This window comes from Peromyscus californicus, unplaced genomic scaffold (genome assembly GCF_007827085.1).
Source record: "Peromyscus californicus insignis strain IS unplaced genomic scaffold, ASM782708v3 Scaffold_6__1_contigs__length_162567912, whole genome shotgun sequence".
In the NCBI taxonomy this organism is placed as follows: Eukaryota; Metazoa; Chordata; class Mammalia; order Rodentia; family Cricetidae; genus Peromyscus; species Peromyscus californicus.
The window spans coordinates 97,412,794-97,439,571 of record NW_026294584.1 but is presented as its reverse complement, the minus strand read 5'-3'; the positions used below and the strand labels follow the sequence as shown (position 1 = coordinate 97,439,571).

Here is a 26,778-nt window from a genome sequence, read left to right as displayed (position 1 = left end):
GCATAGTGTCCTCACCTGTCATTGAGGCAGCAGTAGATGATGGGGTTGTACATGGTGGAACTCATGGCCAGCCACATGATGGCCAGGTAGACCTGCTGGATGAACTTCTTAACGTAGAGATCTGGGTTGATGTAGGGCAGGAGGAAGAAGATATGGAAGGGCAGCCAGCAGATGGCGAAGGTGCACACGACCACGATCATCATTTTGACCACCTGGGAAGAGGGCAAGGAGGGCAGGTCCATCAGCATGTCCTTCTGTGGGGTGGCTTCTGTCTCCTCCCTGTCACCGTACAGTGTGGGTGGGAAGTGGGGGGGGGGACTTTATATGTCCTCTTCTGAGGAAGCTGGGAGACCTTTGACATTCAGGCTGAAAGATCCTGGTTACAGTTCTCAGCATGCGGCCCAAGACTGCCATCATCACTGCCACCAGGGACTTGTTAGGAGTTACAGGTTCCTGGACCCATCCCAGATATATAGAATTATAACCTGAGAGTGGACTGGGAACCCTTCCGAGGACTATGATGTGCTGTTATGTGACCCTACTGGGCAGTGTACAGAGAAGCCAAGGGAGAGATAGTGAGCAGAAGTGAATGGGGTTCAGGAGAGAAGGCCCAGGGAAGGCAGCAGAGGGCTGGGCTGGGGAGGAAGAGTTGGGGAAGGTGCTTGGTCTGGAGACTGAAACACAGGGAAGGCGGGAGAGCTCTGGAGAGCCCTTGTAAGGACCTGTCCAGTGTTTAAAGGGGGCTTGAGGAAGGTCTGTGAGACCCAGAAGCCTGAATGTTCAAGTCGGGCCCCATCACATGCTGAATCACAGCTGCCAGTGACATGTGGCAGCATTAGGACACGGGCCTTTGGGAAGCAGTTAGACACTGATAGCGAAGATTTAGAGACAGGATTAAAGCCCTTATAAGAGAGGCCTGGGAGCTCTCAGTGCAAAGGCAATAGCCGTGAGCACGAAGTGCCCTCACCAGACAGGGACTCTGCCTTGGTCCTGTACTCCTGGCCTCTAGAGCTGTGAAGACCAATTTCTCTTGTTTATAAATTCCCAGGCAAAAGTGCTTTGTGTATGCATGTGTGTATGTGTATGAGTTGTGTGCACTTGTCTGAATTGTATGTATGTGTATATAGGTGAGTGTATGAGTTGTGTATGTGTAAGTGTATGCATGTATATGTGTGTGTGTATGAATAGTGTACATGTGTATGAGTTTGTGTATGTTTGCATATGTATATATTAGCTCATGTGTTTGTGTTTATGTATATGAATATATACATATACATGTGTATGTTAATATGTGTATGAATATCTGCACATAAAGGATTGTGTGAAAATACATGAGTGTATATATATTATATATATGAGTAATGTGTATTTGTGTATAAGTATATATGTGTATGAGTGTATTTGAGTATATGTATCTATATATGAGTGAATACACATGTGATGTATATGTGTGTGAATTTATTTGATTGAGTGTATTTGTATATGTGTGGACATATGAGTATATGTGTATAAAGTTTGTGAGTGTATATGTATATGAGCATCAATATGTGTATATGTACATGTGTGTGTGTGTACATGTGTATGAGTATTTGTGTGTGTATGTTGATGAGTGCCTATATATGTATTTGTGCATGTGGGTATGTTTGTGTATATGTATATGTGTATGAGTGGTTTTTGGTGTGTATATGTGCATGTGTATGACTGTTTATATTTGTGTTTGTATAAGTGTCTGTATGTGGATGTGTACATGCATATGATTGTTGGTGTGTATGTATATAAATGCATGTATGGATGAGTACTTTTGTATGATTATGTGCATATATGAGAGTTTGCACATGTGTATGACTGTATATGAATGTGCACATGTACTTGTGGGCATGAAGAAAGACCCTGCTTTCCTCACCTGTTCCTGAGGTCCAGAGATGCCTTATAGCTTCTGCCTCTGGGGACTCCCTGCTCTCCCACTGTCAGTGCCAGGGTGGGCTATGCCTGCCTGACCTTTGCTCACCTTGCGCTTGGCAGAGACCTGCTCATGGTAACGGTTGGAGGAGTCTCCGGGGATCTCGCTGGCCCACAGTGTGATCCCTACCACAGTGTATGCATAGCCAATCACCAGCAGGGGCAGGAAGTAGATCAGCACAGTCACACAGATGTGGTACCTGTGAGGTAGACAGAGGAGTCAGTATCAGAAATAGCAGTCGATTACAGTTTGTGAACACCTTGCTCAGCCTCGGCCATCATGCAGGGAGGAATGACATCCGTATAGAATGAATGGATGATAAGCCAGAGAGAACGACTCAATTTAATTCATATTCTTCTAGTGGACTTTCCCCATGTTTATAACTTTTCTTGTTTTTGTGAGCAAATGTCCAGCAAGAAGCAGCTTAGTGGAGGTAGTGTTTATTTTGGCTTACATTTTGAAGGGACACAGTCCATCATGGCTGGAAGGCATGGCAGTGGGACAGGCAGCTGGCCACACTTGCTATAGTCAGGAAGCAGAGATAGGAAAGGAAGTGTATCTGGACTGTAAAACTGGCTAGCTCCTAGCATCCCTTTTTCCAGCAAGGCTCCATTTCCTAAGGTTCCACAGCCTTCCAAAAATAGCTCCACCAGCTAGAGACCAACTGTACAAACACATGAACCTGTGGAGGATATTTCACATTCAAACTGCAATCTGGGATTGTAGTTATAGGTGTGCACCACACCTTCCCGGCCCTGAACCCACTTCCTACCACTGGAGAAGAGCCACCCACAGCCTTGTTTTCTTCCACTCTCTTACAGTCAGGACTAAACTCTCCCTCTTCAATAGGGAACCCGTGCCAGCACCCCGTTTCTCCTTCATCAGCACTCCACTTGCTTTCAGTCATTTCTTTGTAAATCTCAACAGCTCTGCCACGTCTCCAGCCTCCTCTGAATACAAAAATCGACACTTTAAAAACACTTGAGGAGCCGGGCGGTGGTGGCGCATGCCTTTAATCCCAGCACTCGGGAGGCAGAGCCAGGTGGATCTCTGTGAGTTCGAGGCCAGCCTGGACTACCAAGTGAGTTCCAGGAAAGGCGCAAAGCTACACAGAGAAACCCTGTCTCGAAAAACCAAAAAAAAAAAAACAAAAAAAAAAACACTTGAGGAGTCTTGAGTCACGAGCTGTAGAATTGGTGAGGCAGAGTGGTAGCACATCTATTATGTGCAGGCAGGTTGATCTTGGCTCCTGGGGCTCTCAAGGTCCCCTGGGCAGTCACCTTCCCCCTATAGCCACCACAGCAGTGACCACGTGTTGTGTGCACAATTTGCTTTCAGTCCTTCCTTCAGGTTGCTGTGGTGACTATGCTTGCGAGCAAGCATTTAGAGATGACAGGAATGGACCGAACCAGAGAACACTCCAAGACTCCCCCATGGTCCCTTCCTGAAAGAATAGCTCTGCCTCCTGTGGACTGATTAACGATTGCTCAAATGACCAAATGCTCTGGTTGTGCCTTGATGGGCCACTGCCTTGGGGTGCTCTCTGGGATTGTCTAGTGGAGGATGTGTGGGAAGATACTGTTGTCCAATAGATGCTTCTTTCTTTGGATCCATGTGGTCTTCACAGTTGGTCTCAGAATCCCCTAGAGAACTTGAGTAATTGCAGAGGACTGGGCATAAAAAAAAATCAGCATTCATTTATTTTTCCCATTTGTGTTTGTGGTGCATACATTTATATGCATGTGTATATGTAGGTGATTATATGTCTAAGGGTGTGTGTGCCCAACCATCTGCATGTGCAAACCACAGGTTGACATTGGTTATCTTATTCTATGGCTCTCTACCTTATTTTTTGAGGTAGGGTCTCTTACTCAACATGGAGCTCACTGATTGGCTGGACTGTGGGGTCAGCAAGCTCCAGGGATCGTCCTGTGTCTGCCTCCCAGTTCTGGGATTACAGGTGTGAACCACCTCACTGGGCTCTTTGCATGGGTCCTGGGAATCTAAATTCAGGTCCCCATGCTTGCACAGAACTTTACCCACCGAGTTGTGTAGTTGGAAGTTTTTCTGTGTCCTGCCTGGCTCACGGTCCTGAAGCCTTTTATAAAATAATCACACAGAGGCTTAATATTATTTATAACTACTTGGCCATTAGCTCAGGCTTATTACTGACTAGCTCTTACACTTAAATTAAGCCATAATTCTTATCTATGTTTAGCCACATGGCTTGGTACCTTTTCTTAGTTCTGCCTTGTCATCTTGCCTCCTCTGTGTCTGGCTGGGGACTCCTGACTTTGCCCTTTCTCTTCCCAGAATTCTCCTTGTCTGCTTGCCCCACCTATACTTTCTGCCTGGCTACTGGCCAATCAGCATTTTATTAAACCAATGTACAAGAGCTTTATCCCACAGCAGAGTTGTCTCCCCTATGCCAAATCCCTTGTACTTATAGCAAATTCCCAGGAGATGCTGCTTCTGTTCCTGGTTCAGAAATTGAAAAACATTGCCCTGAACCAGTGGTTCTCAGCCTCAAATGCATAGAAGAGTCACTATGGGAGCTTTTAATGCCCAGTGGCTGAAGGTATTCACTCAATCAGCCTGGGTGTGGGAGTAGGAGAGTGTAATCTAGAAAATTTCCTAATTTATTGTAATAGATAGTGAGGATGGGGAACTTCTATTTTAGGCTTTGAATCTGCAAGACCGATGAGTCTCTGTTGGGTCTCCATGGGTGTTTGTAATTGAATGACTTCATTAGAGTACATGTTAAATCACTTTCCTCCTATAACTTATCCTTTGGTATCTGGGCTCTTATTGATCAGAGGGGCCTGTGCTTACAGGGGTAGCTAATTCCTAGAGATAATAGTAGTAGCTTTTTTCTCCCCCTCCCCCTCCCTTGTTTTTTCTGATACAGGGTCTCACTGTGTAGCCTGGCCCCTGAACTTGTACTATCTTCCTCCCACGGGCTCCCTCAGATGTGTGCTCCACTACAACAGGCGGATCCACAAAGCAATGTTGTCATTTCTTTGGAAATAAACAATATGGACTTAATTTTGGTGAAAAGATATTACAGGGGCTGGGGAGGTGGTCCAGTCAGTAAGAAGCTTGCCTCCCAAGCATGAGGACCTGAGTTCAAACCTGCAGAACACATGAAAAAAATCCAGATGTGACAGTACCAATCTGTAACCCAAACGCTGTGGAGATGGAGATAGACAGATCCTTGGAACACATTATATAGACGGTCTAGCTAGAATGGTGAGCTCCAGCTTCAGTACGAGACCCTGTCTCAAAACATAAGGTGAAGAGTGACTACTGATGTCGACCTCTGGTTTCCATATGAGTGTTCAAATATGTGTATGTGAGAACATATGCACATGACATATACACAAACATATATACACAGTGTTATAGTCAGATTGAACATTGCCTTTTCTAGTACCTAACAGGGATAATTGAGGATAATATATATATATTGGCTATTAGCAGTTTTATTTCTAGGCACACACTTAAAGAAACAGAAATCCTGGACACAAACAGATACTTATGCACTATTATTCATAACAGCTAAAATATGGGAACAGCACAAATATAAGTCAACGATGAATTGATAAATTGTGGTATATCTTACAATAAAGTGTTATTCAGCCTGAAAGAAGAGTGGTATCCTGGTATATGGGTAAACTCTGTAAACACTATGCTAAGTGAATAAGTGAGCAGATAGACATAGAAGGGTAAATTCTGAAGAATTCCACTTCATATAACACATATGCCATAGAGACAGGGAGCAGATGAAAGGTTTTCAGGTACCTGAGGGACAGAGTAGGAATTCATACTCAGTGTGTACAGAGTTTCTGTTTGGAGTGATGAAAATGTTCTAGAAATGAACTGATGAATGTTTTAATGCCACTGAACTGTGCTCTTTAAAATAAAAAAAGTTTATTTATTTTAAATTATGTGTTTGAATGTGTTTCTGTGTGTATGTCTGTGCACGTGAGTGCAGTGCCCACAGAGGCCAGAAGAGGATGTCAGATTCCTTGGCCAGTGTGGGTGCAGGGACCTGAATTCAGGTCCTCTGCAAGACTGGTATGTGTTCTTAACCATTGAGCCCTGAAGTGTACACTTTAAGATGGTTAAAATGGTAGGTCTTAAAATATATATTTTCAAAGAAAAATAACTATATAAAGTATTTTAACCTGCCCTTCTCAATCCTAGTTCTCCAGATTTGCAAATCTACAACCTTTTGCTTCTTTCCTCCCTGTGAACTCGCCAGCAGACCCCTCCTTGAAACATGGAGCTAATCCCTAGATGAGGTCAAAGTTTAAACACATCCCCAAATCTTGCTCAGATAGACTCCTATCACACAGAAACTACAAGAAAACTGTCAAAATAGTATCCGGTTCTCAAAACTTCTGAACGAGTTCAATTAAAATGAATGAAATCCCTTCGTTATAAGACATAAAAATAAACACATTTCACTGTGACATGTGGTTGAAGACTTTTTTTTTTCCTGTGGTTAAGTGGAGTTAGGCAATGTGTGTATATATGTATATGTGTCTGTGTTAAGTGGAGTTAGGCAATGTGGTTAAGTGGAGTTAGGCAATGTTTGTATATATGTATATGTGTGGTTAAGTGGAGTTAGGCAATGTGGTTAAGTGGAGTTAGGCAATGTGTGTATATATGTATATGTGTCTGTGTATATGTGTGTGTGTGTGTGTGTGTGTGTGTGTGTGTGTGTGTGTGTTACCATATTCTGTAGTTAAGTGGAGTTAGGCAATGTGTGTATATATGTATATGTGTCTGTGTATATGTGTGTGTGTGTGTGTGTGTGTGTGTGTGTGTGTGTGTGTGTGTGTGTTACCATATTCTGTAGTTAAGTGGAGTTAGGCAATGTGTGTATATATGTATATGTGTCTGTGTATATGTGTGTGTGTGTGTGTGTGTGTGTGTGTGTGTGTGTGTGTGTGTGTGTGTTCCAAGATCACTCTTTTAGAAAGCTGGTCAATAAACCCGAGTAATCCTATTTTGTGCAGCTCCACACCTGTTTTGGCTTTCCATCTTGATATTTCCTAAGTTTCTTTCAGGCAGCACTTTATGAGCTCTCCGAAGTAATATCTGCCTTGGGAGAAGAGATCTGGGGTCGGTGATGCTCTAAGAGTGAGCCAGAGAAAGAAGCAGGCATGGGTCAGGAGGCAGCGACAGCTTGTCTGATGGCGGAGGTGTGCGCTGGGTTGTGTAGACACAGGCGGGCTGGCACTTGACTGTGCTCGTCTTTCAGACGCCCTCATGGGAGCTTTCAGAAGGGAGTGTACATGTGTTTCTGGTTTTATTTCATCTAGTTAACTTCTTTAAGCAGCCAGGGAGGCTTGACACACTTTATACAGAGTGAGGTTGCCCAGTGTAGACCGAGTGGCCCTCAGATCCCACAGGTTCCCACCCTTAATACCTCAATGCACACAAACCCAGGTTTCCTTACATCTCACTAGCTTGAGTCACTTTGCTGTTCAAAGCATCGGCCGTGCCTGTTTCTGGAATAATCCTCAACGTTTGAAATCAATGTTGCCACGTTAATTATATAGCATCTTGGTGTCTTCATAATGCACTTGATGGGGACTCTAGGTGCCCTGGAGCAGGAAATGAAGGCGGCCAAGCAGGCATGGGTCTGTGTTCCCCATCCTCACTCTAAGGAGATGGCTTCACTGTGTTGCTGATGCACTGGCTTTCTGGGCTTGGAAGGCAGTGGGTGGAAATTTTCAGCTGCTAAAGAATGGTCACGTATGTGATCCTATATTCCATCCAGCCCGTTAGCTGCCTTTCAGTATCCACCCCATGGCAGGCATCACCTTGCCTACCCCCATCACATGCTGCTCACTACCTCCAAAGCTGAGCTACACCAGCTACCCTTGCGAGCTCGTCAGAGCTGCAGCCTCACAGGTATCACCTTCCAGAATGTGCGCTTGCTTTAGTGTCCTGTGCCAGTTCAGGTTGGAAGCCTGAACATTGGGAGTCAGTGGCCGTGTAAAACCTGCCTAGTACCGGAAGTCCTTTGCAAATATGGATACAATGTAAAATATATTAGTAGATAAACATTTAGCAACAACCTTAGATACATAGCGATTTTTTTTTAACTAAGTATATGGACAGTGAGACAAATACAGAGTCCTCCATCCCATTGGGCAGGGGGAGCTTCCTGGAAGAGGAGCTGCCGTTTAAATAGAAGTGGGAGGCAGACAGGCCCAGACAGCAAGGGAACCTTGGGTATGGAAACCAGTGAGTGTGAGGACACTTAGGGAGGGTCAAGGCATGAAGGGGGTACTTCGCCAATGCACCAAACTGAATGAAACTTGGGCTCTCTGTGTATGGAGCATTATTGGGAGTCTTAGCTATAAAGGAAGATAGAGGCCAGATCATGAGGGACATTTTATGACAGGTTAGGGAATTCCTAATTAATTCTAAGCTGATGGGCAACCATGAAACTGCTTCTTACAGAGGATTAACGGGAGCAGGGCCTGGTGGAACTTTTGGTGGAGTTGGACAAGACTGGAAGATCCAGTCTTCTGGATGCTCTGAAGTGATCTGGCAGAAATGAGAATAACTGGGTGTAGAGCAGTGGTTTTCAACCTTCCAAATGCCACAATCCTTTAATCCTCATGTGGTGACCCCCCAGCCATAAAATTAGTTCATTGCTACTTCATAGCTATAACTTTGCCACTGTTATGAATCATGATGTAAATATCTGATACACAACCCAAAGGGATCACGACCCACACCGGTTGAGAACCGCTGATGTAGAGGCTAGATGGACGGGTAGGAGGGAAGGGATTTTGTAGGTGTCATGGCTGGGAGGAAGATCTGGAGACTTGCCTTCTGAAAATATAACTGACCTGGCTTTCGATCTTGGAGCAGTGGAGAGTGAGGTTTTACATATCCACCCAATCAAGCTCTAGGCAGGACTGTTAACAGTCTGCCTACACAGGAGCTACCGTGCATATCCACAAACATGGACTCCCAGTTTGGCACTCTGGAGTGAGGAGGAGCGGGGAGGACCAGGCTTATAGGGAACTGACCTTGAGGGAAGGCAGGTAGATGTCTGGATCTAGAGCAGGAAGGCTGGTATTAGATTAGGGGTCCAAGAGATGATGACTTGATATGGATGGCCATGAGAAGGGAAGAGACCACATTTAGAGGGTAAGAGGCTCCAGGGAAGACCTCTGAGAAGAGAGAGGATGAGGTTGTGAACCTCCTGTCTGGCTTTGGGAAAAAACAAAACAAAACAAAAAACAACAACAAAACAACAACAACAACAACAACAAAACTGTTTTAGGAGGTCAGTGATTGGACCAGGTGGGATGAGTCATGGGAAACGAGGAAATGGAGACAGATGGTGGCTGGAGACTCCTTTCTCAGTAGTCTTAGCCATGAAAGGTGGAGTAGAGGGTCAAAGGCCAAGAGAAGATAGCATGCATTTGGTGGAAGAGGTAAGAGAGACAAAGACCTCTGCCTCTTGTCACGCCGCCTGGTCTTCCTTTAGAGTTGAAAATGCTCAACCACACCACAAGAGCACTTGTTCAGCTATGTTCATATCAGCATTGTTTGTAATAGCCAGAACATGGAAACAACCTAGATGCCCTTCAACTGAAGAATGGATAAACAAAATGTGGTACATATACACAATGGAATACTACTCAGCAGAGAAAAACAATGACATCATGAGGTTTGCAGACAAATGGATGGATATAGAAAAAATCATCCTGAGTGAGGTAACCCAGACTCAGAAAGACAAACATGGTAAGTACTCACTCATAGGAGGATACTAGATGTGGAACAGGGATGACTGGACTGCTACACACATCACCAGGGAGGCTACCTGGAAAGCAGGACCCCAGGAAAGACACGGGGATCGCCCAATGACAGAGAAATGGAATGAGATCTACATGAACAGCCTGGACATGAGTGGGGGTAGTGAAGGGTGAGGGTTGAGGGAAAGAGAGCTTGGGGGAGCGGGGATCCCAGCTGGATCAACAACAGAGAGGGAGAACAAGGAATAGGAGACCATGGTAAATGAAGACCACATGAGAATAGGAAGAAGCAAAGTGCTAGAGAGGCCCACAGAAATCCACAAAGATACCCCCACAACACACTGCTGGCAATGGTCGAGAGACAGCCCGAACTGACCTACTCTGGTGATGGGATGGCCAAACACCCTAACTGTCGTGCTAGAAACCTCATCCAACTACTGAGGGATCTGGATGCAGAGATCCATGGCTAGGCCCCAGGTGGATCTTTGGGAGTCCAATTAACGAGAAAGAGGAGGGTTTGTATGAGCGAGAATTGTTGAGACCAGGGTTGGATAAAGCACAGGAACAAATAGCCAAACGAATGGAAACACATGAACTATGAACCAATGGCTGAGGTGCCCCCAATGGGATCAGGCCCTCTGAATGGGTAAGACAGTTGATTGGCTTGATCTGTTTGGGAGGCACCCAGGCAGTGGGACTGGGTCCTGTGCTCATTGCATGAGTTGGCTGTTTGAAACCTAGGGCCTATGCAGGATCGCTTGGCTCGGCCTGGGAGGAGGGGACTGGATCTACCTGGACTGAGTCTACCAGGTTGATCTCAGTCCTCGGGGAAGGCTTTGCCCTGGAGGAGGTGGGAATGGGGGGTGGGCTGGGGGGAAGGTGAGGGGGGGTGGGAGGGGGGAGAACAGGGGAATCCGTGGCTGATATGTAGAACTGAATTGTATTGCAAAATAAAAATTAAAAAAATTAAAAAAAGGAAAGAAAATGCTGTAAAGAGAAATAATGCAGCGTGGGCTCCAGCAGAGAGAGCCAAGCTCCTCCACCTCCACCCCTCCTCCTCCTCCTGTCTGCTTAGGGGCAGCATGGAGTGGGTACACGGTAGGGAGGCTGGGAGTGCGTGTTTGTGCGTGCACACTTTCGCTCCTGGGTAGGCAGGGGTTAACAGTTCTGCCCAGCGTTTGACTGGGTGAGCATGTAAAGCAAACCCTACAGGAAAAGCCTCTACACACTTGGTGTTTCTGAGATGACAAAGGAGAATGTTTTTGGTTTGGATGAGGAGCTCACTGTGATTCGGGATATGGTGAAAGAAGACAGAAGCCCAATCTGAGATGAGGCAAAAAGGAATTGCTCTGGTGGAGGGTAAAAGCATCAGGAACAGAAGTAATGGTGGGCGGGGTATAGGAGAGAAAAACTCAAGCCCTGTAGTTGGAAGAAGGACTTGAGAGAACACAGCCAGCAAGAAATTTCCTGTGGCCATGACTCTGTGCATTATAAGGAACGGCGGTATCTGGAGAAAATCCAACCTGCCTTACGCTGTCATACCCCAATTGCACTGTCCAAATCTCTGATAAAATATGCACCACCCAACAGCTCCATATAGTGTGGGAGTGAAGGCATGGAACTGGTTTCCCGGCAAGTAGTGTAGGCTCATTTGGGAATTTGTGGTAGACAACTACCACTAGGTGGCGCCACGTTGCAGTCTGTACCTGGACCAATCTGGTTCCTTTAGGCTGCTGGCATTTCAGTAGCTGGGCAATAAAGTAATACAGATTTTGTGTGCTTGGATCCACAGCACACCACACTCAGCCCACCCCCTCTCCCGTGTCCCACATGCATGAAGCAGTTTTTCCACCCTATGTCTCGTGCAGCATGAACTTTTGCAGATCCTGGAATGTCCCCGCCCTGTAGAGAACAAGGCTGTGTTTTATCAGAGACATGTTTGCTCATCAGTGGATTTGAACATCAGAGGATTGCTCATCAGTGTTTGATTCTGTACTTCACCTACCCTCAGGCATACTAGAAGGGTCTGAGCTCTGCTGGGGATGCTCTGCCTAAGGATGGATTGGTTGAGTCACTTCAGCGTGTTCCCACTGGCTGAGTGTCCAGGGGACAGATGGGCATAGGCTTGTGCCTTAGTGGCTACAGTCTGATATGAACACTGTACTGCAGAGGGATGGATACTAGGCAGCAGAAATAAAACTTGTGTTTTTCACACTGTCTGACACTAAAAATGAGTTCTCTGTCTCTCTGTCTTTCTCTGTCTCTATCTCTGTCTCTCTCTGTGTGTGCTGGTACACATGCATTTGCATGAAGAAGCCAGATGTCAGTCTTGAATCCTTCAGGAATGATGTATCTTGTTATTTTAAAGATGTATTTATTTTTATTATATATATATATACATATGCATATATGAATGTTTGGCTGCATAGATGTATGTGCACCTCTGTGTGTCTGGCACCTGTGGAGGCCAAAGGAGGGCATCGGATCCTCTGGAGATGGAATTACAGATGGTTGTGAGCCACCATGTGGGTGCTGGGAGCCAAACTCAGATCCTTTATAAAAGCAGCCAGTGCTCTTAACTGCCATCTCTCTATCCCCACCTTATTTTAAATTAAAAATTATATATATAAATATATAAAATCTCAGAGTTGCTGGAGTTGACTCTCTTCCTCTATCACATGGGTTCCAGGGTTTGAACCCAGGTTGTCAAGCTTGGGGGCAAGCGTCTCCATCCACCCAGCCATCTTACCAGCCTGGTCCACCCTGTTTTTTCAGACAGGATCTCTCACAGGGACCCAGGGCTTACTGATTAGGCTAGACTGGCTGCCAGTGGACCTGTCTCTTCCTCCCTAGCATGGATCACTCACCACACCTGGCTTTTTTACATGAATTCTGGGGATCAAAATCCATTCCTTATATTGTATTCAGCTGAGCAGTAAGGTGAATAGATTTTATGTGCTAGCATTTACTGAACACCATGCAGTAACTGGGCCATCTTCCCAGACAAAACACTACTATTTGGAGTAGGGCATTGCTTAGAAACCACTCCAACCAGTGCCAATGGATATCAATTAATATTTCCTCATATAAATGAGTTTAGCCATAAATGTGGATGCTGGCCACTATGTAACACTGCTGGTATTCCCAGGGGCCAGAAAAAACACTTAAAATAATTGAAATAGTCCTGCTTATAATAACCTGTGACGAATGACAGTCTATGTCCCGAGGTCTAGACCGAGTGCCGGGAATCCTGGCTCTTATGCAAAATGCCCAGCCCTGTAGCTGGCCTGGGGCAAATTTTCTCACTACAGGAGAAACGCAGCACGACAAAGGCTAACGCATGCTCAGAGATCTTTCTCCTGAAGATCTTCAGTCTGCTGTGATATGATAGAAGTGACCTTGAGGCCGTGGGGAAGGCAGAAATCCCACACCTTTAGTGCCAGGCATGGGAACATATCCTGCCATTCCAGCGCCTCAGTGGTGGAGGCAGGAGGATGAGGGAGTTCGGTGCCATCTTCTGCTACATTGTGATTTCAAGGCAAGCCTGGGCTACAGAAGATCCTGTCTCAAAAAATCATTCAAAACCAAACGAAATTCAACAGTCTCTCTGTGCAGTGGTTTCTTTTCAGAGGTGTGGGAAGTGGAATCCACTTCATCTCCTTACCCTTCGGGTGAGAGGCAGCTACCTCTCACCCTGTTTTATATTGAAAAATTAAGGGGATGGGAAGGTAATTGCCTTGTTCACGCAGTTCAGAACTAGAATGGGAATAGAACATGGAGGTGTCATTTTCTTGTCCTGTTTTCCTTCTGCTAAGATGCACCAAAAGGAACCATGCTACTTGTGTCTGAGAAACCACATTTTTCCAAGAATGAGTGAAGATATTAAGTGTAAATATTGTCTGTTACTCAATAATAGTGACAGATAATTTATATAAAAATAGCATAGTGAAAAAGAGTCAGATTCAAAATAGAATTTCACCAAGATGGGTGACTTGGAGAGTAGCCAAATAGATTCCAGTGTATGTGTGCGTTCCTTCTCGGATTTCCGTAGCTCTGGCCTGTCTTGCATCCTGAACCCAGGAAGGCTGTCAGTTATCTGAAATATGTGGGAAAGATAAACACCCTGCTTTCTATTCCACAGCCACAGTTTCTCAGCATAAATAGACCATTATGCCATGAACCACATAGACTATTTGTCTGTAGTTTCCATGAATGGAGTGAGCAATGCTGCTGATATGCTTCACAGAATTAACCCAGAGGATGGCATTAATCAATTTGAAGTCTGCTGGGAGCTGTACGTGAGAAGACAAACATTCTTAATATGTAGTGTTGACAGAATTTTTGCCCTCTACCTTCTCAAGTTGTCCAAAGAGAATCTATTCATCTTCTGGACCACTTTTTGTACTGCTTTCTTGTCTTACCAAAAAAGGGGAGCCTTGACTGCTAAAAGAAGAGCTCCGCTGATCTTCACAGCAGAGATGGAAGGTCTGTGTGGAGTGCATGGAGAGCAGGAGAGTTCGGAGAGAGTAGTTATGGATGTGAAAGCCTCAGTAAGGGACTGGAAAGCAATCGCTCTCAGCAGTGGACCAGAGTTTGGTTCCCAGCATCCATGTCAGGCAGCTCACAGTCATGTATACCTCCTGGTCCAAGGGATCTGAAACCCAGCCATCCCAACCATCTCCTCACAGCTGGGATGCTGGCGTCATATGGGTCTACCACCTTGTCTATCTTTTTGTTTGTTTGTTTGTTTTGTTTTTTAAATATATGAGTTCTGTGATATCAAACTCAGACCTTCATGTTTGCAAGGCAAGAACTTTACCAGCTGAACTGTCTCCCCAGGCCTGGAATCCTGATTGTGTCGAATCCTACATCCTTCGATTAACCCCTTATGGTTCCCTCACCCACATGGATGGTGTCCATGGTCTTCTGAATTGTTTGCCTCAAGCAGACCTGAGATGAGACCAGTTTCCATCGGGGCGGGGTGGGGTGGGGGGAGGGGCGGGCAGTGGGTGGGTGAATAGAGAAGTTATTCTTCAATTTGTTATCTGGTCTAGGAAACCAGGAATGGGAAATAAACAAACAAGGGTCCAACCTTCTCTGCTCTTCATTGGCCCCACAGACGACTCCTGATAAGGAGTTTATATGTCCTCCCAAATTCATATGGTGAAATCTTAACCTCCTTCTCCCACCCTGAATGAGGCACTGGGAGCGTAGCCTTTGGCTGTGTGAGACAAACGGTTTAAGTCCTGACGGCTTCCGGTTTAAGGCAGACATCCAAATTCCTCCTTAGAGACAGACTCACTAGTGACCCTTATTGCAGTTCAGAAAAGAACAGGCATCTGTGGCACACAGAGGTGCCCCCAGGGGAGGTGGGTGGCTGGTTGCTGGGACATCTCCCCAAAGAGTATTTACGCTGAGATGTTCTCATCAGCCGAGGGACTGGTTCCAGGGTTTGCTCCCAGAAGGCTTGTCTTTCATTGTGCGTAGTCCCTGGGGCACAGCCACTTCAATCATGCTTTCAAGGACATGATTTTGGGCCAGTGAATGACTCAGTAGGTAAAACTGCTTGCTAGGCAAAGCTGATGACCTGATTTCATTTCTGGAATCCATGATGGGAGGAAAAAAACTGATCGCTGAAATTTACCATTTGATATCAACCCCTGAAATAAACACTAAGGCATCTGTCATGCCCTCCACAAACCAAAAACAGGCCTTAAAGTCATGTGCATGCGCAGTGGCTGAGACTAAACACACACCCAAAACTTTTACTAATAATCACTTGGTGGGGGGCAGAGAGATGGCTCAATTTGTAAAGGGGACCTGAGCTTGATCCTCACAACTTACGTAAAGAAGACACACGTGGTGGTGTGCACTTGCAACCCCAGTTCTGGGAAGACAGGCACAGATGGGGCCCCGGGGTTTGATGGCCGGCCAGTCTAGCCTGCGTGGTGAGAGACCCTGCCTCAAAGGTCAGTAGTGTCTGAGAAATGATACCTAAGGATGTGCTCTGGCCTACGGGTGCATGCACACACACAGACACACACACAGACACACACACACACACACACACACACACACACACACGTCACCTTTTTTTTTATTTTTACAACTTATTATATAACCACACGAAGGGGCAGTATGAACAGATTTCCATGGCTGGTGCCTCTGCACCCGGGTGTTCCCGCAGAGTGCCTGAGGAGCCCCAAGCTTATTTTGCAGGATGAGAAGCCACCCACACGAATGTTGACTGGTGCTGTCCTAACTTGTTGCAAAGGAACAAATTGACACTGTGCATTCCTGTCATTTTCAGTCCCTGAAACTCCAGCCTTCAGCAAGAACCCCATTAAGTTGGATTTTTAGACACAGGCATCCAGCTGGAGCAGCTGGGTGGGCCCAGGACTGTGGGGGAGGCAGAGCTCAGACTCTGTGCCCATGTGGCGTGACAGCAGCATGCTGCTGATTCTCCAGGCAGACTGGACCTGAAGTCCATGTCACTTCTGAGATGTGTTGAGATGTCACATCTCCAGCCTAGGGAAGTAGGGTTTTTTGTTTTGTTTTGTTTTGTTTTTTTTAAAAAAAAGCCACTGAGGAATGCCCTGATATAAACCACAACATGATGTAGATTTTTCTTTTGAAGTAAGAATTAAAAAGAAAATATTTCAGTCATTTTGGCCACTAGGAGATGATGCTTGAGAACAGGCTTTTTCTTTCTTTCTTTCTTTTTTCCTGAGGAGGCAGATTCAGGCTATAGGCTGCTGTAACTGCTAACATTGGTTGTCAGCATGGCAAGATCTGGAACCACCTAGGAGACACTCCTCTGGGCATGACTGTGAGGCTGTGTCCAGAGGCGGTTAATTGAGGTGGAAAGACTCCACCTAAATTTAGGCAGTGTCGTCCCATCCCTTAGACTGCAGAATTTAAAGGTTTATTTTATTTTTAATTGTGTGTATGTGTGTGTCTCCATGCACATGAGTTCAGGTACCTATGGCTATTGGATTCCCTGGAACTGGAGTTCCAGGCAGTTGTGAGCCACTTGATGTGGGTGCTGGGACCTGAACTCAGGTCCTCTGCAAGAGCAGTAAGCACTCTTAACCACTGAGCCATCTCTCCAGTCCCACCCCTAGACTTAACAAACAGGAAAATGAGCTGAGCACCAGCATCCATCTCTCTCTGCTTCCCGACACACCTCAAACTCGGGCTGCGCCTTCCTCACACTGTGCGCCGATGAGAAAACTGCCTGTGACAGCTTTCATCTGCCCCACACAGGCCCGTGTGGGGCCGGATGTGAGCAGGAAGATTGCGTTTTCTGCATGGCACAGAGCAGTGAGGACTAACAGGATCAAAGGGCATCGAGGTGTGCAGCGTAAATTGGGACTAATTAGTCCTGGTTCGCCTGTGGTTTTTCCTGGCTTCAAAGCTTTTAGCCTTCCGTCAGAGAAACCCTTAGTTCTAGGCAAACTAGGACAGATGGCGGCCCTAGGTGTGGCCCTACTGACCTCTTGTTCTTCTAGCCAACCTTCCTTTCATACTGGCAGGCTGTAGGGCCAGCCATCTGTTATTTAAGAGACAATTCTTTGAGTCAGGAATAACCCCCCGCCATGTACGACAGTGTGGACTTGTAACTCCAGATACTCAGTAGGTCAGGGCAACTTTGATCCCAAGTTCAAAGCCTGACTGAGCTGCACAGAGGGTACACCCAAGGCCATTCTGGGCTACTTAGTGAGACCCTGTCTCAAATTAAATATGAGAAAGAAAGGTGGGGTGTAGTTCAATAGTAGGACCTTTGCTCAGCATGTGGGAGGCACTGGGTTCAAGCCACAAAAGAGAAGCTCCCCCGGAGAGGAGTGACACATGGAAACCGTGACCGCCAGGAAGCAGCACTGTAAACAGCCGAGTGCTCCCTCCAAGTGTGGATTTGCGTGTAGATACACCTTTGCTGGTCTGTCCCTCCTAATTTCCTGTGTGACCTGGAGAGAACTCTTTTGGTTAGATCCTGGTTTCTCATAACCGAAAAAGAGAACTGCACCAGACCAGGAAAGCGAGGAATCCACACAACACCCACACTCCCACGCCCAGCAGAGTCTCAAACAGGGTGCAGCCGCACACTTTGCTGCACAATGGGTGTGGCTGCACCAGGTGGTGGTGGCAGCGGATGCTCTTTTCCAGCATGCCCCCGGAGAACCCATTACTTGTTTTGACGAACACGCCACTTCATCAGCCTCCCCTTCCTTCTCCAGGCTCTACACAGGCAGATGCTTATATTCCTACCTCTCCGTCAGAGGTAAATGGTTGAAACAGGCACTGCACAACCCTCACATGTTCAGTGATTTATGCAGAAACAACACAAAACCACAAATATCTTGAGAGGGATGCTTAGCAAACTGTCCCGAGGTGCAGCCCAGCAGCCAACAGCCAGGGTTTGTATTACTCATTTCTGCACCCATTCATCAAATATTCCATGTCATCAAAATTTCTGTGCCCCAGGCCTGAGGCATGGAGGCTTTATTGATTGAAAACATAGAGCCAAGCCCGCCTCTCTCAGGTCTCAGCACTGCTGAGAATTCAGAGGAAGCATCTGAAGTACGAGGCTAGCCCACGCTCCATAGGAGAATTCCCAGAAGCACACTCTACTATTGGCCACCTTAGCCACCCCTTCACTACCATGTCTTTCCAGAACAAGTCCTTCACCTCTCGGGTCACTTCTTGTCAAGTGTTAGGTTGCAGCAGCAAGAAAAGTAAGATCTCTGACTCCTTCTGGAGGGAAGAGTTAGGCAGAGCGTATCTGCAAAGCTTGAGTGCGGTATCCAGGAATTAGGAACCAGATGCTGGCACTGGTGTCTCTCTGCAGACTCTGTTTGGGTTCTTGTGTATTGTCCTGCTTGAGATCAGAGCACCGAAGTTTTGCATCGTTCTTTCAAGTTTTATCACCTGAGTAATTTCTGAACAGCTCAAGTTCCATCTTATGTGTCTACAGAGTAGAGGTGATGCTTCAACTCTCAGGATGGGAACTTGTGGGACCCTAATAGGATTATCCAGGGACTGGAGACATGGTTCAGTGGTTAAGAGGACAAACTGCTCTCACAAAGGGCCTGAGTTCAGTTCTCAGACCACACTGCAGCTCTCAACTGCCTGTAACTCCAGTTCCAGAGGATCTGGCACCCTCTTCTGGTCATCACAGACACAGTACTCAAGGGCACAAACCCGCACACGTACACACACAATAGTTAAAACTAAAAATAAAGTCTTTAAAAATGGGGTTATTCTTGTACACTGCCTCACACAGTGCCCATTTTATAGTAAAAACTTGATAAAAACTGAAAATTATTTTTTAAAAAATCTAATTTTTGTTATTTACCCCACGTTTCTGCTTTGTTGTTTCCTCTTTCTGTGACGGCAGTTTTCTCCCAGGCAATCTTGGTTTGCTTTCTTGTGCACCATCTTAACTTGCTCGAATCATATGATTCTTGCTATGTCTGCCATTATAATTGCAGCACAGAGCTGAACCCATGGTCCTGGCAGGGCGGGATGTGCGTAGGTATAAAGGATCTTCCTTGCACATTAGAAGATGGAGAACATTTCAGTGGTTTTCAGGCCATAAGTGTTCCTGGTCTCATTTGTTCCTTTTCTAATAATCACATTGTGTGGAAAATGCTGTGTCCCACGACTTGCCTCTCTTTGTCCTGGGTGAAGAGATCTCTGTCCCTTTAGTTTGCCTTCCTCTACCCATCATTTAATGAGTCAAAAAGCTCAGAGATTTGCAGATGTGTAAGGGAGATTGTGACAAGGTAATTTCAAAGTCTACCTGAAGTGAACAGTGTGGTTGAATTACATACCTACCAACTCTGTAGAAGCCACATCAAAATCTGCAAATCCTGCCTGTGTTTGATGCTCTCTCAGTATGAGGGAGCCCATACCACAAGAGGGGACTTATCCTAAAGGTTTCTGATCTTGTTTCATTTCTGTTGCTGTGCTAAAATACCCCAACAAAAATCATCTCTGGGTAGAAAGGGTTTATTTCAGTTTTCAATTATAGGTAGAGTCCATAATTGCATGTATATAAAGGCAGGAGCTACAGACAACCAGTCACATCATATCCAAAGTGAAGAACAGAGAGAAATGAATGCATGCATGCTCATTTGCTGGTGCTCAGCTCAATTTCTCCATCCTTACAGAGTTTGGGACCCTCCCCCTGCACCTAGGGAATAATACTGCCTAAAGTGGGCTGGGTCCTCCCACATGAGTTAATTTCATTAAGACAATTCACCACAGACATGCTCACAGGCCAACCAAATATGAACAATCCCTCCTTGAGACTCTCCTCAAAGGATGCTAGGTTGTGTCAAGTTAACAATTAAAGCCGACAATCACAGTATCTTGACAGGGAAGCCATACAGCACACTTTCAGTCCATTTCTATTTGTTTGGCAGAATTTTGTTTTTCATGGAGACTCAATGACAGTCCTCCATCTCCTCTCTGAGACCTATTTTCCTTTCACGTATATCCCTTCCGATCGAGCACATGCACATTGCTACAGTGTCATAATGTTCACAAGAGGCTGCTGTAATAACTCTCTGTAGCATCCCTCTCTCTCTTACAGTGGGTTACCGCCTGTAGCTAAAGTTGAAGGGATAACTTTGGCAGCTGAGTCAGTGGCATCTCATAATATCCTTCCTGCTCCCCACTGCTGGTCCTGACCTGCCTTAATACACCCCTAACCCAGCAAGTGGTTCCCAGCACTATCTCCAACCACCTGGGACAGCTGCTGCCAGAAATAGCGTGTGATCTCGGCTTTCTTGATTGCATTGTTCTGTATTTAGTCTTTCTCTGGGAAGTGCCCACAGTCACCCCTCCATGTTCAAATGTGATTCATCTGCTTCTCAGGAGAAGTCCAAAATACGCAGCTAGACCTAATGTCTCCCAGTCTTCCTCTGGGGTGAGTCATTTCAACTGTTCTTTGAGATTGGTCTTGAGGGGGAAATTCTCAACTTCAGCAGCTTTCTGTCTTTGCTGGTATCTTGGGGGAAGAAACACTCCTGGTATAGAGGTGACATTTACTAAGCAGCATGTCAGCTTGGGGGATGGGTTGTCACTGAGAACAGGGAAGGGAGTTGGAAGCTGACTTGAAGCAATTAAGCTTCCCCATCTGCACAGCCCAGCACTGGAGGAAGCAGGTACTCTCCAATCCGGCAAAAGGTTGATGCCTACCTATTATGCTTCAGGATATTAAGATCAGGATGAAGTCAATTCTTACAGAAATTAGAAATCAAAATGCAATTAGAACTTTCTAATTAAGCCCATATAAATATTTATAAGAGCATGATTCAATTTCAAATGACTGGAACACTGAATGTGTCTTTGAAATCTGAAAAACGAGGTACTACTGCCCATTCATTCCATGTTATAGAAAACATCCCTAAAGACTGATCATACAAAAGGATGTGATGGAAAACACACACACACACACACACACACACACACACACACACACACACAGAGGCAGGCAGACAGACAGATGGACAGGCACATGCCATCTCATATCTTCCCTTGAGTACTTCTCCACATTTGTATGTTTCAGGCAGGGATAACAGAGGCACCTCCAGCTTCCTAGCAGTTAAAAGGAACCAATAGGAATATACTTAGGAAAGTTAAAAGAAAACAAAACAATGTTCTTGTATTAGTTACTTTTCTCATTGTGTAACAAAATCAACTGGGGGGGATTTATTTCAACTCACAAGTTGAGGGTACAGTCTAGGGGGGCATGGCAGTAGAGTGAGAAGTGGCTGGTCACATTGTATCCATAGGCAAAAAACCAGAGAGAGATGAGTCCTGGTGCTCAAATCCTGCTTTCCTTTTTGTTCAGTCCAGGACCCCAGCCCACAAGGCTGGTGCTATTGACATTCATAGTGGGTCTTCCGTTTTCAATTAATCTTCCCTAGAAACATTCTCAAAGAAACATCCAGACATGGGTCTCCTAAGTAAGATTCTAAATCCAGACAAGTTGTTAATGAAGGTTAACTACCACAATACCCAAGAACAATAATTCTTTTCCTATGGAGCGAGTAATTTACAGTGTAATTATTACTTAGCAGTTACCTATTGCAGATAGATTGGCATACATGTAATGAAAAAGTCCTAAACCATAAGTTCTGGGATGGAGAATTTGGGTGCGAGGAAACCATCAGTTGAGACATGGAAGAATCATCCTTATAAAAGTCAACTAGGAAATTGCCACATTTCCAGGTCATATGACAGATTGCTTGAGAGAATAATGGGCATGTCAATCAATTGCATGGATCACGCAATCCATCATACTACAGGCACTAGGAGAAAGTCAGAAGAGCTGGGCTGGCTCCGTGGGGAAACTACAATTGAGTGAGAAACATGATATCAGCCAGGTAACAGAATTAGAGGCACAATCAATAGCACATCGTATGAAGTCAGCACTTAGCGCCATTGCCACTGTTATTACACCAGCAATAATGCAACTCGGCTGCATTGTTCAGGTCAATGGGGGTCCCTGTCCTGGAAGCCACACTGGATCCTTCCAGCATCAGCCCCACCTCCACTCAGGGAAGGTGGTAATTGGTTTTAATGTCAACTTGATACAGAATCACCTGATTAGGGAGCCTCAATTGAGGAGTTGTCTTAATTCGAGTGAGAAGACCCATCTCAAGGGTGAGTGGCACTTTCCAGTAGCAGCCCCATGATAGAAGGAAGTGTGGAGGAAGGAAGAGTATGTGCCTTTTGCCCATTTGGCACCACCCAGTTCATTCATCCTGCCTCTGATTTCTTCAATGACACCAGCACTAGCATTTCCAGGCGTCCCTTTTTTGTTGAGGACCAGCGCTCTCCAGGAATCCTCCAGGGTTTTGGTGACGGGTCGGGACTCCTGAGGCACCCAGACTCCTCACTGAGCAACTTGTTAGCCCCTCCAGTGTGAGACATCCACCGTGGGATGACTCCCAACTGCTGAAGCATCCATCCTCGAAGACTGAGCAACTAGTGAGTTCTCAGCCTCTCAGGTGTGAGACAGCTGTTGTTACTATGGAAGTTGGCTGATATAATATGTTCACTGTATAGTTCTGTTCCTCTAGACAACCTTGACTAATACAGGGTGAGAAGTCACCAACAAGACATATGTCACAGGTCCATAGGTCCATAGGGGATAGCTCCTCTCATTTTGAGGTGCCTTGGAACCCCCTGGGGCAACTTCTGGTGCCTGTGTGAGCTTTTTACATTGATTGAACCTTCCCAAGGGTGGATGGTGCTGCTCATGCTGCCTGATAGATGGTCAAGGTGCACCTGCTTCTGGGGACTTAATGTAGGAAAAGCTTGGATACAACACATGTATGAAACCTCTCTGGACTGAGGTAACAGCCAGGGCTTGCACTGTCTTGCACAGACAGGCTCCCAAAAAGAAATCCATGTTTTACAATTTGTTTTCAGGACACTATTAAGTTATAAATTCTCAAGGCAACAGGAAGAGATCTCAATGTATGATATAACAGCTTGACTTGTACAATTTTAAATATTTAGACACAATGTGCAAGCTATCTCTAGATTCTGGCTTGTCAATGTTAGCAGCCGGCCTGAACTTTGCAGTAATTTGGATAAAGATGAGACCAACATTTCCTAAGAAGATGCATTTCCTGAGGCAGGTTCACACATCACAAGGATGTGGGGAAGGTTGTCGGAAGCTGGTTTTGAAGTAATTCTGCTGACTTGCTCACAGATGCTAACACTGGAGGAAGGTTTACTCTCTAATTATTCCAGTAGTTGTTACATGAATATTACTTACACTCTGGGATATTAAGAACAGGAGGAAGAGGACCGGAGGGAGGACTCAGTGGTTAAGAGCATTTACTTATTCTTGAAAAGGACCTGAGTTTGATTTCCAGCTCCCACACAGCATAAGCATCTGTAACTCCAGTTCCTGGGGATTTGATGCTCTTTTCTGGCCTCCAGAGGCACCAAGCATGCACGTGGTACATCCACATGCATGCAGGCAAAACACTCAGGCTCATCAAATAAACACAAATCTTAAAAACAAACAAACAAACAGAAGAATGGGAGGAAGCTCATGTTGCTGAAACCAGCTGCCAGTATTGGGAGGACTCAGCCTGGAATTTCACTTTTGCCTTGAATTATGTATTAAATGAGGGGGGAAAAGAATCCCGACTGGTGTGAGGGAAAATGTCCCTAAGGTGAGGAGAGCAATGGGGACTCGGCTGGAGCGGGTCTCTGTTGGCTCTTTCTCTCCTCCACCATGGTCTCTGTTCCCTGCCGTGGCTAAATCCCCATCTTTGTGCATTATTGAAGGTACACTTCCTCCGTGGAGCTTTCTCAGATTCCTTCAGTCTGATCACTTTCTGCAATTCTTTATGCTGTTGTTGATATGGGTGCTAGCCAGTTTAGAAGGAAATCGATTCATCAGTGGTTTTAGTAGGGTTAGTTTTGCCTTGTGGCGACCCGCAGAGTGAAGATGAAATCAGGCAGCGGTAGGCTGTTCCGACAGCTCGATTGGAACTCTGGGAAGAGAAAGACAATGGTGCAGGATGCAATTGCTGGACTTCCTAGACAGCTCGATTGGAACTCTGGGAAGAGAAAGACAATGGTGCAGGATGCAGTTGCTGGACTTCTTAGACTCCCCGGTCAGAGCTGCTTTCCACAGCAGAGCGGCTTTCCACAGCAGAGCGGCTTTCCACAGCAGAGAGGCTTTCCACAGCAGAGTGGCTTTCCACAGCAGAGCGGCTGAGTCGCCATGTTCTGTGGGACACTGAGGGCACAACCCCAAGCTGTACATGTTGAGCCTACACATTTGTGTGAAGTCTCTTGTTTTATCTCTTAAAACTTAGAGTAGATTCAATTCTTTTCAAGTTTTTTCTTTTAAATATGCATGAGTGCTTTGCCTGAATAAAGGTCTATGAACCACATTTTACAGTGCCCACAGAGGCCTGAAAAGGGTGTTGGGTTTTCTGGAACTAGAGTTACAGATGTTAGTCATCATGAGGGTTCTGGGAATCTGGTCCTCTGCAAGAGCAGTCAGTGCTCTTCATCACTGACCCATTTATCCAGCTCCAAATGTGAATTGTATATTCCACTCTGGGGTCCATTTTCATGTGTGTTAAGACAGAGTGTTAAATTATCACTAGCTGGGCACTCAGGAGGCAGAGGCAGGCAGATCTCTGTGAGTTCGAGGCCAGTCTGGTCTACACAGTGAGTTCCATAAAGAGATTGTACACCAAAAAACCAATGAATCAACAAACAAACAACCCCCAAACCCTCAAACCCCCAAACCAAACCAAACAGAAAAAAAAAATTTTTATCACTGAGTGAAAGTGATTCTCTTAAAAGGTCTAATCATGCCTGTTTTATAAAGTGTCAAATTCACAAAAAATTAACCAGCATAGTTACTGTAAAATCTTCATAAAACTTGTCACGCGGGAACATGGTATTTACAGTAACCTGGATATGTGTTCCCCAGCCATGGTTACTCATATTTGGCTCCAGAATAAACAATCTCTTATTCTCTTTGCAAACAAAAAGATAAAGAGGTGTTTGAAGGAGAGAGTTTAATTCCAATTTGACCTATGAGCTTATGACAGGTTCAGATACTCATGGCAACCTTTCTTGGGTGGAGAGGCCACTGAAAGTCACTGGCAATGAAACATCCAGAATTAGAGACTTCTGGTAGAAGCTCTGTCACGTCTGTATTCATCCTGTCTAAGTCAAACTGAGTCGTCTAAAAACATGCTCAATTTCAATGATACTTCACACTTACACCCAAAGTGTATAAAACATTCCACGAGTACATTTGCACTGTGAGATTCTCAATGAAAGATTGTCTGTAGGGTTGTTTTGTGGTCAGGTGTATAGAGGGAAAGCTGAGGTGAACGCTTGTGAATAATTGTCTTAATTACCTGATGTGAGAAGGCCCAGACCTCTGTGGGCAGCACTATTCCCTAGGCAAGGGGTTCTGAATTGTGTAAGAATGGAGAAATTGAGCTGATCGCAAGCAAGCCAGTAAGCAGACACAAATGCACTCATTTGCCTCTGCTCTTGACTGTGGATGTGATGTGACTAGCTATTTGTAGTTCCTGCCTTGACTTCTCTGTGTTGATGGACTGTAACCTGGAATTGTGAGCTAAAACAAATCTTTTATCCCCTAACATGCTTTTTGTCAGGGTATTTTATCACAGCAACACTAATGAAACCAGGACACATTAATTGTCTGAGAACACTATGGATGTATTAGATTCAACAGTGCATACAGTGATATTTATCTTTTTTTTTTCTTACTGTAGCTACCAGAAAATTAAAAATTCCACATTCAGCTTGCATTATGGTTTGTGTTTTGGTTACCCTGGGTGGCACTGATCTGGATTCATGGCGTAAGATGACTTGGCCACAGATCCAGGAAAAAAGGTCTTGGTAGCTCCCTCCTCAGGACAAGAATTTGCCAGCCTCCTCCAGCAAAACTGTGCTTATTCATTTGGGGTGCTTGGAAGACACTATTAATAGATGGTTGCAAAGAACAATTATTGTTCCCCAAACACATCTGACAGGCCTCAGTGTTGAGAGGAGCTGTGGAAGTGTAAATCCAAATAGAAACTAATTAAAATCCTTGCCTGCAGAAGCTCCATCAGTCCTAAGTGACTTCAAAGAGGGATCTATGATTACATTCCCTTTCGTGCTAGTCAACATTTCCCCAGCTGTACCTCCAGGTTGTCACCAATCCACACCCCCACAGTTTCCTTTGAAACAGTAAATAATTGCATTTTCTGTTCACTTCCTTGTCCTTCCCAATCACTTCTCTCCAGCAGAGGCCAGGTCCTATAAACATAACCAGTCAACAGGCTTCTAGGAATTAAAGCATTTTTGATACTTTTGCATCAACATCTGACAGATTGGGGGGTCTGGTTCCCTGGCTGATATTTGTGGTAGCTGGCAAAGCTTTGCATGAAGTTACATAGAGAACCTGGCACCAAAGAGGGTCTTGGTTGGGCAGCAGCGGCATGTGGAGCTGTT

General features: G+C 45.4%; 1 protein-coding gene across 1 annotated transcript in view; it reads right to left on the bottom strand.

Annotated features, from left to right (window-relative positions):
* The window catches only part of Tacr1 (tachykinin receptor 1), a 165,415-nt gene that overhangs the window by 5,603 nt on the left and 133,034 nt on the right, over positions 1-26,778 (bottom strand). The window contains exons 3-4 of the mRNA XM_052720817.1: positions 2,009-2,159; positions 16-212 (exon numbers count right to left, since the gene is read on the bottom strand). Coding sequence (XP_052576777.1) covers positions 16-212; positions 2,009-2,159 — 348 coding nt within the window. The remainder of the gene's footprint in view (positions 1-15; positions 213-2,008; positions 2,160-26,778) is intronic.